General features: G+C 42.9%; 1 protein-coding gene across 1 annotated transcript; it reads left to right on the plus strand.

Moving 5' to 3' along the window:
- Nucleotides 1-12: 12 nt before the first annotated feature.
- LOC116723449 (trichohyalin) lies at nt 13-18,718 on the plus strand. Its single transcript, XM_032568352.1, has 26 exons — nt 13-86; nt 1,584-1,725; nt 1,804-1,932; nt 2,858-2,935; nt 3,003-3,073; nt 3,159-3,324; nt 3,431-3,537; nt 4,554-4,883; nt 4,977-5,103; nt 5,174-5,311; nt 5,448-5,596; nt 5,799-5,948; nt 7,284-7,362; nt 7,444-7,521; nt 7,627-7,773; nt 7,858-7,967; nt 8,037-8,178; nt 9,032-9,225; nt 9,305-9,432; nt 9,815-13,044; nt 16,007-16,138; nt 16,536-17,138; nt 17,244-17,387; nt 17,987-18,052; nt 18,137-18,190; nt 18,274-18,718. The coding sequence occupies exons 2-26, from the start codon at nt 1,585-1,587 to the stop codon at nt 18,499-18,501; spliced, it is 6,921 nt and encodes a 2,306-aa protein (XP_032424243.1). The 5' UTR covers nt 13-86; nt 1,584; the 3' UTR covers nt 18,502-18,718.
- The last annotated feature ends 1,099 nt before the right edge of the window (nt 18,719-19,817 follow it).

The following is a 19,817-nucleotide window of genomic DNA, read 5'->3' on the forward strand; positions in this document are numbered from 1 at the left end:
TATGTTGTTACCGTTACTCCTCCGGTCAGGAGGCGTCGCTATGGAAACTACGGGCGGTTGTTTAGCTTCGGTGTCCGGGTAAAAAGGTAAGGCTCCCGGTTTGAAAGTGAAAATTTCTTCCCGTTAAACCGAAAAAACTAAATTAACCGCAAGCGATTGTCCCGGTGACGGATTGTACCAGAACTTCACGGCGTTAGTTCAGGTAGAAACTGTGGTCAGTCGGTGGTTCCGGTGTTTGCATGCTAGGCGGCTAACGGATCTGTTTGGTTCGGGTTTGGCTTCTACTGTCCCGCTTGTCTGTTGGGGTCTGGCTCCGTTCCGGCACTGATGTTTGGGTGGTTAAGCAGTTAAGACCATTCTTAACCCGGTTCTGATTCGGACATAACTGTTGGAGCGTCAGCAGTTTAACTACAGATTAAAACTCAAAACGATTACAGCCGAATAGAGCCGAACAGAGCCGAGAGTCAGCACTAGCAGGACAGCAAGTAAACAACAAACTCGTATTTTATAGAGATTCATTCATGTAAAGTGTTACATATTTGTGAGTTTTTATGGTTTTAGCTTACAGCTGATGGAAAGCCTGAAATGCACTCAGAAAATTAGAATATTGCACATCCACTTAAAAGCTATTGTCCGTGAACTTTACAGCATATATACTCTACTGTACTTGGTCAGGGCTCGTTTTGCATAAATCACTGTATTAGTACGCTAAAGGGTTGAGGTATTAGAAACTGAGATGACTCGATGATGCTTTAACGGAGCAGTCGGTGTAAAGACAAAATTATTTTAGAGCTTATAAGTTAAACATCCCTTTACTATTTTAGTTCCCTGTAGGGCTGGAACTAATGATTGTTTTAGTTTTGGTTAATGTATCAGTTATTCTGATGATTAACAAAATTAGCATGTTCGGCAGAGTTGCATTTAAGTATTTTTATGCAATATTAGAAATACATCAAACGATGCAAAGAAACAGATAATTCAATACCTTTTTAAGTAAAAATTGTATTGCCTAAAATTCAACAACATAGCATTCCTTTAGTGTATGCTTGATAATTTGTAGCAAAGAATGCATATGCAGATAAAAACTTCTAACATCAACATGTGAAAAGCTCAGCCTTTTTGCATCAGTACAGTGTAGAGCTTATTTGAGGATTATTTTATGGATTAACCAGTTAATAATTGGATAGAAAAAAGTGCTTATTAGGATATTCTTTTACAGAATTTGAACCAGGTGAAACTAAAACTATAGCTTATACTTATATAGGCGATAAGTGTGGGGGCGGGGGTGGCGGGTTGCATATTTTTGTACAGTTTTGGTTTAATTACTGCTCTGAGTGTGCAGTTTGTTCAGTAAATGGTCTATTTCTGAGTTTGTATTCTACAGTTAACTAAATGTGTTTACCATTATTTGAATACTGTGATTAATCCAATTAATTGTTTCAGCCCTAGTCCTAGTCCTATGTCTATCAGTCAGACTGATAGACATTAATATGTTGTGTGGCTCTGTTAAAGTTAATACTGAAGTTATCGTGGAAATAAAGTTACAACTGAACACAGAAGATAAACCCTATTCTCTTTCCAAGCATGGAGTCAAAGCTGCTGAATGGCTGGCAGCAGCAGAAGGTGGAGCTGGAGGTGGAGGTGTGTCGACTGCAGGAGGATCTGGCGGAGAGCCGAGCTGAGAAGGAGGAGCTGGAGTCCAGGAGCAAAGCTCTGACGGACAGGGTGAGGGGGCTGATCTCCCGGTGGGGCTCAGGTGATCAGCAAGGGAGATCAATGTTTTCAAAATGTTTCTCTCTCCAGCTTTGCCAGACTCTGAATCCTTCGATGTCCCTGCTTGATGAGGAGCAGAGGAGGTGGAAAACGAAGCTGAAGGAGGGAAGGGAGAGGGAGGCCAGACAAGCGCTGCTGATCCACCGTCTGCAGAACAAGGTGAGGCCAGAGGGGGGCGCTGCAGAGCAGAAACAGTTCATTCTGCATCTCAAGTCAAACATTCAGTCCCTCCAGAAAGTCATGATGTTACGATCGCAACTATTCATGCAAATTCAAAGTCATCCTTTTGAGCTGACTTGCAATTTTCACCAATCATCGCAAATTTACAGCAAATCTGACCAATCACCCAAACGTTTTCTGTATTTCATTCTTTTCTGACCAGTCCCCTTAACCTCTTTTTAATTTAACTCCCTATTCCACAACAACTCTAGAAAGCCAAACCTGCAAGATGAAAACGTGTGATGCTAAACTGCAACATTTACCTTTTTTTATTTTTCTTATTTTTTGCAAAGCATTTTTGAGATGTTCTGTATGTCTGTGTTTATACAGAGTTTTCCTTCAAACAAACCATGTAAAATGAGTAACGGTGGTTAATCCATACTGATATATTATATTCAGCTTGTTAAGAAGAATATTAATGTTCTAACTTTGGTTACCTTGCTTGCTAGTTAGGTAATGCCAAGAATAAACCAAATCCCCTTTAATTTTACAGAAGTTGTGCTCACTTTTGCTGTACTTATGTTTAGAAATAATCTTTTATTGTCTCAATAGAAAGAGCAAAGAGTCAGGAGACAATAGACCAGAGGCCAGCTGTTGGCTCTTCTCAGGTAAAAAGGGATAATAGCTTAATTAGAAAAGAGAAGGAAAGGGAAGATTATGTGTTGCAATTTCAACATGTTGAGGGAAAAATAAAGCTTAAAAATGTGCAACTATTTCAAAAAGTGCTATGAAATCTGTAATTTTAGGCCAAAGCAATCACAAAAAAACATCACAAAACCCTGGAGGGACTGAACAGTGGACATTGACTTCGCCCACACTGAATGAAAATGGAGATAATGTTCAAGATTTGACTATTTTTCTGTAGGTGATCGAGTACAGGGAACGGTGTCACCGTGTGGATCAGCAGTTGCAGGAAAATCACTCCAGGGTTCTGCTCTCTGAGGTCAGTCCAGAACCTCCTGGATACAGCAGGAGAACCGCATCTGCTCAGATGTGTTTCTGTTTTACAGCAGAGAATCAGAGATGAGCACAGCCAATCTCTGGAGAACGCCCTCATCAGTCTGGAGGAGGAACAGCAGAGGTAGATATTTGTGTGTGTGTGGGGGGGTGTGTGCGTTTCAGGCGGTCGGAGTCGATCACAAAGCTCACGATCTCTTCCTCCTCAGGTCCACCAGTCTGGCTGACACCAACGCTCTCCTTCGCCACCAGCTTAGCCAATCAGAGCAGACCAACCAGGAGCTGGCAGAAGACCTCAAGAAGCTGACTGCTGATTGGACGAGAGCAGTGCAGGAGGCGCAGCAAAACGAGGCCGATTGCCAGAAAGAAAAAGAGGTTTGAGGATCGTTGGATATAAACTCTGATGTTCAAACCAGAACAAACCGAACCAACAGGTTGTGTTTGTGGTTGTGTGTATATGTGTGTGTTTCTGTGTGTTTAGTGTCGATTGGGTCACATGGGTCAGCAGCAGGCCCTGCTGCTGTCACTCTGGAAGTCGGTGCTTGATCTGAGGCGACACTGTCACACGCTGAGAACAGCTGCTGACAGGTCAGTTCAGTCATGTGACCTCTGACATCATCGTGGTTTCACTTCCTACTGTTAAAGCAACATGGCTACTTTAAATACTTGAAAATGCTTGAATTTCAATTAAGTGTTTTCAAGGCTTGGAAAGTTCCTGATATTCAATCTGCTCAGTTTTGTAATAAAGTCCCAATTTACCCTTTGATTAAAAGCCTAAATTTGGAAAACATAATTTACAGTTGAATCCACATATTTTCATGCACCAAAAAAAGACACATTTGTTTTCTCACTACTTGAAGGTAAATCAGACTTTCTTGTTTTAGGTCAGTTAGAATTACCAAAATTATTTTATGTGAGATTTAACATGTTCTATTTAGTTTAACCTGTCCCTGCTATAGGATGTAGTATACCATCACAATAAACAATTAGAAATAAAAATCTTTCACTTCCATTTTGATTTGTTAGGTCATGATTTGATTCAGAAACAATTTTTAATTCAGAAGTCAATTGTTTTATTCAAACAGTCTAGAGATTCTGTTTTAGTTATGTGACTAACAAGAAGAGCAGACACTGTAAACAAATGAAACATTTATTTAAAACAATTTTATAAGGTTCCATACTGCATCAAATTCCATCAGTCTCATGTTTAAATAAAAACAGGTTTGTTCAAAAAGTTTTGTAACTTAAATTACCAGTATTAGGTTAGCTTAGCTGCCTGGCGTCTTTTTAAATAAAAAAATGTCAAAGAATTCTTCAAAATAATTTCACAAAAAATCAAGCTGACTAAAATCAAATTTTGATCATTTTGAATTGATTCAGAATTGTCAGGACGAGGAATTACAATTCTCTGTAGAATCTTTTTTTTTTCCTGCACATCTATAAGTTATGTCATATAATAGTGAATTGAAACCGAATGTGGTTTCGGAAAAGTTTGAAAACTAACCAAGAAACTGCTTGAATTTCACTGTGGGAAAAGTGTGTGAACCCAAAGGTCAGAGGTCAGTTTGGTGTTTAAGAATCTTCTTGTGGGTGTTTTCCTGCAGGGATCTGTGGCAGCTCAGGGCAGAGTTTTCCAGACTCTCCTCGTCTCTCCTCTGCAGCTGCGACTCTGTCTGCTCCTCACTGAGGCTCAGCTCCCCTCAGATCAAACCTGCCTCCTCTGACCTTCCTCCTCCATCATACTCATCTCCTCCTCTGTCCTCCACTCTCATCCACCCTCCTCCAGACATCTCAGGCTCTGCACTTTGTCCCCACTCCCCTTCCCCTCTGGGGATATTCACCTTAGGAGAGGAAGAGGAGGAGGAGGAGGAGGAGGAGAAGCCACTGGAGTTGAAGCTCCAGCATGAAGTGGAGGTGTTCCAGCTGGAGCAAAGGTAAACTAAAGCAAAGGTAAACAACATGTTGGGTATCGAGGTTGTCCTGGAGGCTCAGGTCTTTACCTCCCTTTGTCTGTGTGTGTGTGTTAGGATCGAGGAACTCAGTCGCTCCCTGCAGACGGCAGACAGAGCGAGGGAGGCGTCGGAGGCAGACGTGGAGCGGCTGAGGGAATCGGACAGGACGCTGCAGTCGGTCGGTCAGGCTGTCATCAGGATGGTGAGCCTCTCCTGCAATCAGATTCTGTTTCTTCCTGGCCCGTCAGTTCATTTTGACCTTTTGTCATCAGTTCCAGTCCCTGAGCAGGATCAGCAACCAGACGCCGAGCGTCTCTACGGACAGCGTTCTCAGTCTGGATATGTCCTCCCTGCTGTCGGTTCTGTCTCAGACTGAGAGTATGCTGCAGTGTAAACACGAGGAGCTGCAGGTTGGTGACTAAAACAGGATCAAACCTGTTAGGCCCAAAACACACCATTTGAATACCACAATTCACACTATGACCAGTAGACCAAAATAAAGACCCAGCTAAGTGTGGACAAGGACTGTATGTGTCTGTGTGTTAGGGGGCAGAGCTAAATCTGCGGCGGTTCAGCGAAGAGCAAACGTCTCTGCAGCTCCGCCTGAAACAGCTGGAGGAAGAAAAAGAGCAGCTGGACGTGAAAACTGGGAACATGCATCAAGAACTGATACACACACTGGACTCTCTGAGCAGGTGACCCAGCTGCTGCCCCCTGCTGGTTGTTTCTGTTTTTTATTTAACTTTGACCAATCTCATTAGTCATCACTTCACTTTCACGTCCCTCAGTGAAGGATTTTATGTTTTCTGAGATTCTGGATCAGATCGTCAGTTCTCCAGGACGAACTCGCTTTTTTGTTTAGGGAGCCGTTTGATCAAATTTGTGTTTCTGTGACAGGGAGAAAGACGCTTCCACCTCCCTGCGTCTGCAGGTGGCGGAGGTGCGGATGAGAGAGGAGGAGGTGAAGAGGGAGATCGACAGACTGAAGAGAGAGAGAGACAGAATGGAGGAAAGAACCCGACAGCTGGAGACAGAAAGATACAAACGGTACCAACAGGTTCTACTGAAACATGTATGATATTATGATATTCTGTTAATTATTCTGCTTTTAACTGGTTCTGTTATGATGTTTAACTTTTTAAAGATATTTTTTTTAAAATATTACATGTATAAAATAGATTCCCATTTATTAATTAAGTTTTTCTGTTGTTCTTACTGTTGGAGGAAGTAGGAGCACAATTATTGACTTGCTTTTACTCAGAAGCATATAAGAAAAAAAATAATAATCCAAAAAAGGTAGAAACTGTGATACTGTCTACTAATGTAATATTCCAAGACCTTTTTTTGTTTTTGTATCTACAATGACTTACTGATCATTTTTCTACAAGAATAACAATATGTAGTTTATTTCAATGAAATTGTTATGTTGTAGTTAATTATTGAGCAAATAAATTTTAAAAAAGTTGTTATACATATATATTTTTGTGGCTCCACATGCTTTTAACTTCATAATTTTGGTCCACAGAAAAGGTTTGAACACAGCAGGCTTAGTGCTTCCACTGTCGGGTTCTACTTTGGGCTTGGCGATATGGAATAAAGATAAAGTCTTCAGTTTTTTTTATAGCCAAATCTGATTTTAATTAAAAAAACGTTCTCTCTCGGGGCGTGCTGTGGTGGCGCAGGGGGTTAGCACGCCCCACGTTTGGAGGCCTTAGTCCTCGACGCGGACGTCGCGGGTTCGACTCCCGGTCCCGACGACCTTTACCGCATGTCTTTCCCCCTCTCCTCGCCCTCCTTCCTGTCTGCCTACTGTGGAAAAAATACGAGCCACTAGCGCCGCAAAAACTCTTCGGAGAAAAAGAAAAAAAAAAAAAACTTTCTCTCATTGCTTTCTTTGGTAAAAATGAAATTACAAGTGACGGGAAACATTTTCAAAAAGTGGCTTTTATTTAAATAATTTCTTCTGTGAGTTGTATAGCAAAATCTCCTCTCTTGTTTAAGTCAGAATATTAGCAAAATAAAAACTGTAATGAAAAAGTCTGAATAGTTAACTATTTATTTTCTTCTTCATGAAATGACTGCTTCATTCTCCTAATATTTCAATTGTATTCTTGTAATATTATGACTTTATTCTCATAATTAAGAGAATTAGCCTGACCCTTATACTTCGTTGTAGAGTTAATAAATAGACACTCTAAGACACACTTGTCAAACAAGATGGCCACCCTGGGTTTGCTGACATCACTCTGAACTACGGAGACCCAAGGAGAGCATCTGTGAAAAAAGTTCCAATCTTCAAAAATTTATTTGATAAAATCGGTTTATAACTCAGCCTCCGTTCTGCTGTCCTTTCGGGTTTTACAGCTGCTCTCTTTGCTGCAGGGTGGAGGCGGAGCTTCTGGAGAATGTCCAGCTGTCAGAGAGAGAAACTCAGCAGCGGATTGAGATCCACAGCCTGAAGGTAGAAACTCTGTTTCCAGTTTTATTACCTAGAGAACTCACATCTGCAGGATAGGAACAATAGCTGCTGGTCTACCTGCAGGTGATGCTGGATAGGGAGCAGCTGGACAGGCAGAGAGCAGAAGAAGAAGGTGCTGATGCCAGAGAAGCCTTGCAGAAGGTTTGAATGTTCCTGAGTGTTAAGTGGAAGTTAGCTGTTCATTTTAACCCTGTGTTTACTGGTGGTGCCGCTCTCTGTCGCCCCCTGCTGGCGCTCTCTGCTCAGTGCAGGGAGTCCTTGCTGCACCTCTCCTCCTCAGAGACGTTGCTGAAACGGGAGGTGCAGGAGGCGCGGGACGCCCTGGAGAAAGTGTCGGCTCTGAACTCATCTCTGGCCACAGACAAGCGAGATCTGAACATGCAGCTGCTGAAGGTAAAACTTTCTGCTGCCTGGCTCAGAGGCTCCAGGGAAGCTTCCCGTAGCTTCATCACATCTCTCCGGTCATGTTTGTTTCAGCTGGAGACAGAGCTGTCAGACAGCCAGTCACAGCTGCAGACTCTGAGGTCAGAGGTCAGCGTTCTGCAGAGAGACATTAAAAGTCTGAGGAGTGAGTGCAGCCTCCTGAGGTGAGTCTTTAGTGCTGGAGAAGAACCTCCACCCTTAGCGTTTTGGTCCAACCAATCAAATCTCTTCAGAGTTCAGTCGGAGACGCACGCTGATGTCATCCATCAGCTGAAGGAGCGACGCTCACACCTGGAGAGAAACGTGGAGGAGAAGGAGAAGGAGCTGGCCTCCCTGGAGGAGGAGAAGAAGACCACAGATCAGCAGCTGGATGAGGTAAACAGGAAACCACGCTGATGTAGAGTCATTGATAAAATCCATTTTACTCTATTCTTGGTTTGGTAGATTTAACTTTTGGAATATTGGGATTTTTTTTTCACCAATTCCTTGTTTTTCCATAGAGTGATGTCATCTTGTTTGACATGCATATTTTACACTTCTGTTTATTTGGAGTTTGAACTCAGGTCAACTCTGCAACAGAATATTAGGGTCAGGCTAAGATTGTTTTAATTACAAGAATAAAATTGTAATATTTGGAGGAAAAAGTAGTAATCTTATGAGAATTTCAATAGAAAAAAAAATAAAGGAAGAATGTTGAGCATCTTGTGACGTTATACTTTGATATAAGTTTTACAGATATTTAATACTTAATAGAAATACTTAATCAATTAACACTTTATAATAAATTATTATCATTAGGAAGACTTTGAAACAATCCTGTATGTTTTTATAAGACAGAACCACACAGATTGAGGTGGTCGCAATAGATGCTGATAACTTTTTTCTTATTAAAACAACTTTTTTCTGGTAATTTTAAGACGTTTATTCAGATAAAACTGTGTCTTTATTTGCTAATAAAATGACTACATTCTCGTAATTAAACTAAAATCCTCACATCCTGGCCCTAATATGCCGTCGGGCAACTCAAAAAAAATTAAAACAACACCCACAAATATTTTTTGGTTATTTGTATATTTTTTTTCCAGAAGAGAAAGCAAGAAAAATACACATATCGATAAAAATGAGAACATTGAATCAGATTCTGTTTTTAAGCCAAGTCTCAAAGCCCCATGCTGATGTAACTCATGTTGACCTGCATCGTGTTTGACGGCTTCTCTGTGCTCCTCAGTTATCCTCCCAGCACACCCTGGTATGCGAGGTGCTAAAGGAGGTACAGGAACAGCTGTGGAAGACGGAGGAGCAGCTGAATCAGACGGAGAGACAGAAGGAGGAGCTGCAGAGAGAAAGCAAGAAGCTGCAGGAGGAACAGGAAGTTCAGAGGAGATACAAGGAGCAGCTGGAAGAGGAGTTACAGGAGCTGAGGTAGTGAACACACCTAACGTCAGCCTCCTGGTCCTCCTAACAGGTGTGTCTCACCACAGCTCCTCTGCTCCTCCTGCAGGTCCGTGTCGGTGAACCTCCACCTGCAGCTCCGTCTGCAACAGCAGCAGCACTCCCAGTCTGAGGTGGACAGATGTCAGCAGAACACACACATCTGTACGCTGCAGCAGGCCAAAGTCATCTTGCAGGGTCAGTCAGAGAGAGCACTGCTGTCGCTGGTTCATCACATGGGTCACAGGTCACAAGTCACAGGTCAAAGGTCTAAACAGTGATCAGGAACAAAAACTGAAACTGGATAAAAAAAACTGTTAAGGGTCTTCAACATTGGGGCCTCCTGTGCAGGTGGTTAGGCCTTCATGGCATTTTGCTGACTCAGGTCACGACCCCAACGTTGAAGACTTCTGGAATAAAGAATCTGTTTCGAATCAATTTGCTGAAAATCAAAAATAAGGAATCTGTTCAAGTGAGAGAGAAAAAAGTTCAAACTCCTCCTGGAGATTTATTTAGAAAGTTTCAGAGAGGAAAACAGAAAGAAGTCTGGTTGTGACTTATTGTTTCTGTCTGTCTGAAGGTGAGATCGAGTGTCTGAGAGGAGAACTTCAGCGAGAGACGGCAAGAAGAGAAGATGAGAGGGAGAAAAGGGAAAGAATGCTGGAGGAAAAGAAGGAGTTGAAGGTAGAAATGGAGAGGCTGACGGAGGAGGTGAAGGAGCTGCAGACCAGAAGGACGGAGGAAGACGCCAAGTGGAAGAAGGAAAAGGAGTCGTGGCAGAGAGAAAGAGAAGTTCTGAACAAAGAGCTCGGCATGAGAGATGGAGAGGTGGAGGCGCTGAGGAGGCGTACCGAGGGACTGATGGAGGAGGTGGAGGAAAGGCAGAGAGAGGTGGAGAAACTGAGGGTGGAGGTGGCAAAGGGAGAGACTGAGATCAGCTTTACGATGGAGAGACTGCAGAGAGTAGAGGTAGAGAAGGAGAACCTGGAGGAGCAAGCGAAGAGGAAAGAGGTCAATCTAGAAGAAAAGGAGGTGAAGAGAAGAGAGGAGGAGAACCAGAGGGATTTAGAGACAGAGGCACTGTGCGAACGGATCGAGAAGCTGGAAACGGAAAAGAAAACAATGGAGGAAGAGCTCTGTCAGCTGAGGAGTGAGGAGGAGGAGAGGCAGAGAGAGAGAGTTGTAGCGGATGAGGAAATCAGCAAGCTGAGAAAAGAAATCTCCTTTTTACAGGAGGATGAGAGGAGACAGAGGGAGAAACAGCAGAAGGAGCTGGAGGAGCAGCTGAAAGAGAAAGTAGGGGAGGTGGAGCTCCTGAAGGTGAGGCTGAACGTGGCTCAGGAGGAGTATGAAGAAATGAAGGAGGAGGTGGAGAGGAGGGAGCGCGGCCTGGAGCGACAGATCAGTGCTGTCAGGGACCGAGAGGAGGAGGTGGAGGAGCTGAAGGAGAGCCTGAGGCTGACTGAGGAGCAGAAGGAAGAAGTAGAACGGGAACGGCAGGCAGTCTGTCACAAACTAAAGCAGAAGGAGGCGCGGGAGGAGCAGCTGGAGGCTCTGCTGACAGACACTCAAGCGCTCCTCGAGAAGGAGAAACAAGAAAGAGGAGAAAAAGAGAAAACAATAACCTCCTTGGGCAAGGAGCTGCAGGAGGCTCAGGCTGAGAGAGAGGGAGCAAATAAGAGGGTCAGAGAGAAGGAGGAGGTCTGTGAGCAGCTTCAGGAGGAGGTCAGGATGTGGGAGCAGACAGGAGAGCACAGTGATAAGGAGGTGAAAAAGCTCCATAAAATCAATAAGGAGCTACAAAAGACAGTGCAGAAACTAACGGTCATGCTAGAGGAGAGAGAGGAGGAGTTGAAGGAGAAGGGAAATATGAGGGTGAAAGAGGAGAAAAAGCTCAACAAGGTCATGAAAGAGCGACAAGAGGAGGTGCAACAGCTAAAGGCTGCTCTGGAGGAGAAGGAGGAGGAGGTTAGGGAGTGGAAGGAGAAGGCAGACCTGAGTGGGAAGGAGGAGAAAAAACTCACCAAGATAGTTAAGGAGAGAGCAGAGGAGGTGAAGCAGCTAAGGGCCACACTGGAGGAGGTGAAGGAGCTGAAGGAGAGCCTGAGGCAGACTGAGAAGCAGAAGGAGGAAGAAGAAAGGGAGCGGCAGGCGGTCTGTCACAAACTGAAACAGAAGGAGGTGCAGGAGGAGCAGCTGGGGGCTCTGCTGAAAGAAACTCAGGCGCTCCTGGAGAACGAGAAAGGAGAAAAAGAGAAAATGATCTCCTCCCACAGCAAGGAGCTGAAGGAGGCTCAGGCCGAGAAAGAGGGAGCGAATGAGAAGGTCAGAGAGAAGGAGAAGGCCTGCGAGAGGCTGCAGGAGGAGCTGAGGAGGTGGCAGCAGACAGCAGAGCAAAGTGATAAAGAGGTGAAAAAGCTCCAGAAGACCATTAAGGAGCTACAAGAGGTGGTGCAGAAGCTGACAGTCACGCTAGAGGAGAGAGAGGAGGAGTGGAAGGAGAAGGCAGAGGTGAGCGCCATGGATGAGAGAATGCTCCACAGGGTCATCAAGGAGCAACAAGAGGAGGTGCAGCAGATGAAGGCAGCGCTGGAGGAGAAGGATGAGGAGGTGAGGGAGTGGAAGGAGAAGGCAGATATGAGTGTAAAGGAGGAGAAAAAAATCAACAAAGTTGTTAAAGATAGAGTAGAGGAGGTGAAGCAGCTGAGGGCAACACTGGAGGAGAAGGAAAAGGAGGTGAGAGAGGGGGAGAGGTGCAGAAGGATTGAGGAGGAGAAGAGGAGGAGGACTGAGGAGAAGGTGAGGGAGGTGGAGCAGGAACTGGAAGCAAAGGAGAAGGAGGCAAAGGAGCAAGAAGGGAAGCTAAAAGAAATGGAGGAACAGAGCAATGTTCTGAGAATGAAAGAGGAGAAACTGAAAAGACTGGAAGAGGAACTGAGGGAGGTGAAAGAGGAGCAAAAGGCACAACAGGAAGTTGAGGAAGAGCTTCATCTGGAGAAGGAGAGGAGAAGATCCAGACTGAGAGAGCTGGAGGAGGAGAAGGCAGGACTGCTGGTGGAGCTACAGAGTAAGGAGATGGAGGTGACAGGTCTTACAGAGGAGTTGCAGAGGAAGACAGAGGAGCTATCTGAGCTCAGAGAGGAGCAAATAGAGAAGGAGGAGGAGCTGAGATTAAGAGAGGAGGAGCTAATAAGTAGCAAAAGGGAGGTGTCTGCACTGAGAGACGAGATGAATAAGGAGCAACGAGCAAATCAGGAGAAATTGAGGACGTTTGAGGAGGAGGTGACAGTTCTCAGAGAGAAAGTGATTAAAGAAAGGAAGGAGAAGGAGGAGAAGCAGGAGAAGCTCCGAAAATATGAGAAGGAGGTGTCTGAACTCAAAGTGGAGCTTCTGAAGGAACTCCAGGAGGGGGAGAAAATCCGAGATGAACTGATGAAGAGGAAGGAGGAGGTGGAGGAAGAGGTCAGGAGGACCAAGGATGCATTAAAAGTCATCACTGAGGAGGTGAAAAAAGAGAAGGAGCAGATGAAAGAGAAATTAACAAGGACAGAGATGGAGGTGGTGACTGTAAAGGAGGCCCACAGGAGGCGTGAAAAGGAGGTGTTGCTGCTCAAAGAGGAACTCCAGAAGCAGCAGAAGGTGAAGCTTGAGACTCAAGAGAAGCTGAAGGAAAGTAGAGAAGATGTCTTGGATCTTGAAGAGGAAGCAAAGAAGGAGCGCCAGAGGAGGGAGGAGGTGCAGGAGGAATTGAGAGGTGTTCAGCAGAACGTGGAGGTGTTGGAGAAGAGCCTGAGCTCCCTGCGGAGTCAGGTACACAAACAACCCAGGGAGGAGCAGGAGATGCTGAGGAGGTGACATCCATTCAGGGTTTCCTCCAGAAAACTAGCTAAGTCTGGTGGTCGGGGCGCTGGGCGGTCCGCCATGTTTTTAAGTTAAAAAATGATAAAAGTAGATAATGACTAGATAACTACAGCAGAATTACTGAAAAACATTGTAATACTCAACATACAACTTAGTCTTAAAAAAGGCAAACACAAAAAATTCAATTAAAATACATAATTTTTAGGCCCTAAAGTTAAATCACAATTATGTAATCAGCAAGTGGATCTTTTACCCTTGAGGCGCCTTTAAATCGACTCCACAGTATTTACCTTTAGGTCCCAAAACTACGACGGGTCAAAAAACTATTGAAGACATCGCAAATTTTTACAATAAAGATATTCATTTAAATGCATTAAATTTCAGCTTCAAAACTATCCAGAGGTAAAAAGTTTTCATTTTTTTAAGGTACAAAACCCACATTAATATATAATTTAATCTTTTCAACAGCTTAGAACCTATCCACAGATATAGTTTATATATATATATATATATATATATATATATATATATATATATATATATATATATATATAGAACTGCCTTGTTCCAGCTATACAGATAAACTTCACTTTTTGTCCAAACAACATATTCTTTGAAGGCAAAAATACAAAATCTGAAATATTTTCTACAAAGAGACACCAAAGCTGCGCCTCCTCACTCAGAGTATTCCATGTATTTACTGACAGCCTCCCCTATAAACCTGAGAAGTCCAGGATTAGCTGCAAGATGTCTTCGTGGAAAGAAAGGCCGAATACAGTCAAAGGACTGCTGGTTCTGGCAATTGAGAAGTAGTTTGGATCTTGGAGTCAAGATAGGAGGAGAAAAGTATGGCAGAGCCTCTTCATGTGTGGAAAACCACAGGATTTCCTCATTTCATGATCTACATGGAGATTTCCCATCACCCATTGCCTCCTCTTTTTCCTCCTCCTCCTCTTGGCTGCAAGATTGCTCCTTGCCAGGTAGCCATTCCTCTGCCAATCCTTCCTGCCCCTCATATGAATTCCCACTTCTGCTTATTTTCTCCTCAGAAACCCCCTCCTTACTCTCCCCAGACTTCAAGATTGCTGCAACAGTTTCTCCAGAGTTAGTCTTCTACTCATGGCTTTCATCTGGAGAAATTACCAGCTAGACAAGGCTGCAAACTAGCCTAACAGAAAATGCACCTACATAAACATGCTACGCTAAACATTAGTCTCTCCCTAGAAAAAGAAAACGTAATCAAAGCCAACTTGGCTTTGATTCTTCAAAGTACACACACACACACAGACAAAATGTTTTTTCAAAACTCCTTTACATTATTGCCATACACCAAAAAGTTGTTGTGGTGTTCACTATTTTTATTGCCATGCATTTTGATTAGTAATAGAACCATGTCACCATTAAAACGTGATGAAGCGTGGTCATTTCAGGAGACCCATCACACTTATGACCAGTTTTCCCTGTATTTAGAAGATAGAAGCCTAGATTACTTTGGTGTTCATGGGAAAGTTATTTCAAAATGCCAGGGTTACCGTCCATTGAAAACATGTAGTTATAATGGGAGAGGATAAAGAGTGGACACGGAGCGCATATCATCTCTTGTTCTTCAAGCTTTGCAATTAAAAGAACAAAGACATTTTAAAAATAAAACAGTCCTGGCCAAGTTTCATATAGTTAACCTTTAATGTGACTGAGATATTGAGAATAAAAGCAAAAACTTTTAGGATGTCCCATTTTGGGCAAGCAAGGTGCCCCAAGGGTTAAACAGGCTGTGTATTGCTGGTTATACTCAGTGGTCCGCAAAATACTTACATTTTAACACAGAACATAGATCTATTTATTTGTTGAAAATTATAAATCTGATTTAATGATTTCAGAACAGATAAATTAAAAGATTTCAAATTGCTTAATGTTTAAATTTAGGACTTAAAGGGGTTGGCAAGTTTTCTTTGTAAACGTGTAAATAATCTAGATAGTTTGATTGTTGCGTTACTATAGATACAAACCATGAGTTTAATCTTTGTGTTTTAGTTTGGTTTGTTGTAAACAATAACCAATAATCACTGATTGATTTTGAGCTCGGCAAGTCAAACATGCCAAGTGAAAGAGGTGGTGATTTTCTTAACAGGAAGAAGGGCTCTAAATCATATTCTGCTCAAGGCATCATACAACATGGGACCAGCTTTGGTCACATTTAAACAAGTAATAAGAAAAAATGGAAAATGATAAGTATTTATATCCTTAACAAAATTTTCTTAGGGTAAAACATTCATGTATTTCTTGTATCAAGTTTTTTTTGTTAAGTAATATATACTGCTGGATGCAGTACTTCAATTTGCTGGCTGAGATTGGTTGTTATTTATCCAAGCCAATGCAGTATTTCCAAGAAATACTCTGAATGAAAAAGGCCTGTCTGTGATTGATTGGGGATGTGGTTCATTTACATTACCTTTATGAAGTTGCAGCGCAGACACAGACTCAAGCACTTATTGAGTGAGCATATGAGACATAAATACACATGCCACACGTCATTCTTCGTTGACAAAGATATATGCGCTCATATTCTCACTACACACTTACTGCGAACCTTCAAAAACACAACTATATTTCCAATTTGTGTTGAGCTTTTATAATTGATATCTACCTTGATGGTAGAGGTGAACCTTCTCTGCAAGATCATTTTTCAAGTCACAAAGGCGACCAACTCGCTAGATGCCAATGGTGAGACAGGTGCGCGTCCCCGGCCTCTGCCATTTTCAATGCATCAACTATAAACCCATCTTTGTCACCACTGTTACTGGTGTATTAAAAAAAATATTTAAAATGATTAAACAAGCGACACGAAGCCTGGTTGGGGGCAAGCAAAGCCAGGCGGCCCGCCAGGCTTATGATACTCTGGTTTCTGTTTCAGGTGTGGAATCTGAGCCTGAGCCAGGAACAAGCTCAAAATGAGTTGAAGGAGAAGGAGGAGCAGAACCAGGAGTTGAAGGACGGCCTTAGGGTGGCCATGAAGGAGATGTCACAGCTGGAGGTTCTCCTGAAGGTACAGTGTCTCCTGCTGGACACACACAGGATTACAGTCTAAGGTCATCATGTTTGACCTGTCTGTGAATCCTTAAAAATTCTTACATTTATTTACCTAAAATGAAGGCCTTTAAATGGATTAAATTCATTTTTAAAAAGTAAGTTAGCCTTAATATTTTAATCACGTCTTAAATTATGCCTCAACACGAGTATTTAATTACCGTATATATTCTATGTATTTTTTTTACTTAGCTAACTGCTAGCTTTTTCCATCTATCATGGGTAAGTGCAAATTTATTGATGAAGTTCGTACATTTTATAGAAGTACAGGTCTTAAATTTCATTCACAGTGGTCTTAAAAAAATCTTAAATCTGTGTTTGTGAAACCCTGCTTATCTCTTTGACTCCTCGCTTAGGAGAGCCACGCTGAGGGGGAGCTTCTGAAGACCGCCTTGGTGGAGAAGAAGAAGGAGATGGACAGAATCAAAGAGGAGAGTCAAAAGTTGGCCAATGAGGAGCTGGATAAGCAAGGAGAGCTGGAGGAGCTGCGAGCCAGAGTTCAGAGCCTGAAGAGGAGAAAAAGTGAGATGTTAGAGGAGCTGGACAACGCAGAGAAGAGGAGGAAGGAGGCTGAGAGGAAGTGGAAGAGTCAAGTGGAGCAGATGGAGAAAGAGCAGGTGGTGAAGCTGAACACTCTCAGTACAGAAATCCAGTTACTGCGGAGGAAACAGCAGGAGGTGGAAACAGAGTGGAGGTCCAGGGTAGAAGGGAAGGAGGTGGAGGTAGAGAAAGCGAGAATGGAGGTGCAAGAGAGTCAAACCGAGCTGAACAAGTGCAAAACCTTAACAGAGGAGCAGAAGAATCAGCTCTACATACTGACTCAGAGCAACAAGCAGCTGGAGGCAGACAGGGACCGGGTCCGAATGGCCCTGGAGCGGACAGAGTCAGCCATGATTGGCTACAGGGACAGAGCGCACCAACAGGAGCAGAACCCAGGGGCAGAACCTCGTTCAGAGGAGGTCGGTGCAGCGTCTGATTGATTGGGTTAAGGGCAGATGACCTCTGTGGTTACATGCTTACACCTGGCTGTCCTGATTGACCTTGAGAGAAATGTGTGTCCTCAGGGTGACAGACTGTTGATCCTGCAGCGCCAGGTGGCTGAACTGGAGCTGAACCAAAAACGGATGGACAAGAAGAATTCCCATCTGGAAAGCAAGAAGGACAAGCTGAAGAAAGACAGAAGTGTTCTCAAAGACACGTTGAAACAGGTGTCCACTGTCGTCCACCCTCTCATCTCCATCACTAGCACATTAACTCTGGGCTTTTAATGTCGCACTGGAGCTCTTGGTTTTCCATCCTAGGAGTGTATACTGAAATTGAGGCACAAGGTTGCATTTATTCTGGAGTTAATTTAATACAACAGGCTTCAGTTCATATATAAACCCCCCTAATAATTTTTGAATGTCTTTTAGCATGTTTAATTTTGACATCACAATATTTTCTTTTTTGTGTATTTTTTGGAGACATTAATTACTGGTGTTGAAATATTTGGCCCCTCCAGGCCTAAAATGACAGATTTTACAGGACCTTTAAAGTTGCAGTCAATGATGAGTGAATTTGCATTAATAGTTGTGATCGCAACTTCCTGAAGGGACTGACTGGTGAGCAGCTCACAGCAGATTTGAATGTTGATTCCTGGATTGTTCCTGTAGCTCCTGACCAGTTTCCTGTCGTTTGAGGGCGGCGGTTCATGTCTGCGATGAGTGGATGGAAACTTCCAACCACAGTTTCACAAACACAGATACTAAAAGTCCTGCTTTAATGTGTTTTGTGGTTTTTGTAAATTTGTGGGCCTTTTGTCTGTCAGGTGGAGGAGGAACGATCGAGGCTCCAGCAGCAGCTTTCACTCAGCTCCAGGTCTCAGGCGAGACAGGTGAGTCTGTGTGACCAGGCTTCTCAGGTAAGCAGCTGTGACTCCGCGTAATTAACAGGTGTGTGTGTGGTGGTGTGTGTTTAGTCATCTGAGAACACCGCTGACGTAGAGCGCACCGTGAAGGAGCTGGAGGACCAGGTGAGATCACCACAGAAGAAGAGTTTTAGTGTCTTGATTGGTCAGGTGGATGCTGATGATGTCATCATGTCTGCGCATTCAAGGTGAAACGTCTCCGCGTCTCGCTGGCTGTGGAGCAGGAGCAGAAGGCGGAGTTTATCGAGCAGTCGTCCAGAAATAGCGAATGGCTGCTCTCGATGAGGCAGGGCCTGAACGATTCGCTGGCCGCCGTCTCACGCCGTCCAATCCCAGCAGTCCTGGAGTCTGAGACGCAGCGATTGGACCGCAGCTTGAGGGAGGAGGACCTTAGGTTGTCTCTGAGTCAATCATAGCACACGACCAAAAGACTTCATATCCGAGCAGCTTAGATTTCTGATTGGACAGACTCTGCCTACAGTGAGTCTTTATTTAACGTTGACCAATCAGATGAGACCAAAACATTATAGCTAACGAACTGTCACCTGAATACTTGTTGTTTTTTTAAATTTTATTTTAAATGTTATTTATTTTTTTGTAAGCAGCTAATAAACCAAAGGTTTTATAACTGAGGATGTTTGGGGTTTTAATTTTTTTGTGTTAGTAAGTGAATGCATCAAATTCAGGTTTGAACTCAAACTTTCAGCTCATTCAGGAAGTCTGCAGTCCATTCTTGGTGACCACTGACGGGTCCGGACCGGCTCAATGTTCTGATTCAGTTACTCATACTCAACAAAAAAAGCTAAGTTCAGGATCCCATCATCATGTTTGTCCAGCTTTAATTAAATATTATTCTGTTGTCCTAAAACCCAAAACCAATATTTTGCTTTTCCTAAATTATATCAACAGTTTTGTGCACATCTTTAATTTACATGTGATAATTTATAATATTCTGACCTAATAGTGGGTTTCTTATTTGTGTTTTTTTTTTTATTGCTTTACAATCTGTTTTATCAGCTGACTGTGACCATGGATGACTGAATAATCTCAAACTGCAGCTTCCTCTGCAGCACAGACCCAAACATTTGATACAAACCTGTTTTTTGTCTGCAGCTGCAAACATCTGTCCCCGTCCCAACAACATGGAACATTTCTGTTTTGTTTCCAGTTTCCTGCTTCATGAATCATCCTAGTGAAAAGAGAAGCACCACCTGAGAGCAGAGCCTGACCTCCTGCTTCTCTCTGCTCGCAGCTGCAGCTGGTTCATGTCTGCTGGTTTAGACACAAAGTCCTACGGAAGAGCGCTGGGGCCAAAAAACAAAAAGAATTCTGACTTTTTATCTCAGAATTCTGATTTTAAAAAGCCGTTCTTAGGTTTATCACAATTATGTTGTTACCACATGAAAATCATCAGCTGACAGTTTATTTCTGTTTTATATAATTTGTGAACCTGCACTTTAACTCCTCTGAAATCCAGGCTCAAATTTGTTTTGGTAGATTTACTAGATTTGGTGCGTAAACAATTTAAACAAATTTGAGTCTGAGATTAAAATCAGAATGGATCAGAATTTTACATCATTGCAATATGCCTATTACAGATTTTTTAAAGGTATATTTCTGCCAAAAAAGATTTCTGAGTTTCAAAAGTCAAATGTTTTGAGTTGGAACTCAGAATTTTTTTTACTTTAGTAACTCAGAAATTTCCAAGTTTTTGTGATAGAAAATAACAGAT

The sequence above is a fragment of the Xiphophorus hellerii genome, chromosome 7 (assembly GCF_003331165.1).
Source record: "Xiphophorus hellerii strain 12219 chromosome 7, Xiphophorus_hellerii-4.1, whole genome shotgun sequence".
Lineage (NCBI taxonomy): Eukaryota > Metazoa > Chordata > Actinopteri > Cyprinodontiformes > Poeciliidae > Xiphophorus > Xiphophorus hellerii.

Coding starts and splice junctions, on each gene's coding strand:
- LOC116723449 (XM_032568352.1), top strand. CDS start 1,585: ATGGAGTCAAAGCTGCTGAATGGCTGGCAGCAGCAGAAGGTGGAGCTG. Junction 17,388..17,986: donor TCAAAGACACGTTGAAACAG/GTGTCCACTGTC, acceptor TTTGTCTGTCAG/GTGGAGGAGGAACGATCGAG. Junction 18,191..18,273: donor TGAAGGAGCTGGAGGACCAG/GTGAGATCACCA, acceptor TGCGCATTCAAG/GTGAAACGTCTCCGCGTCTC.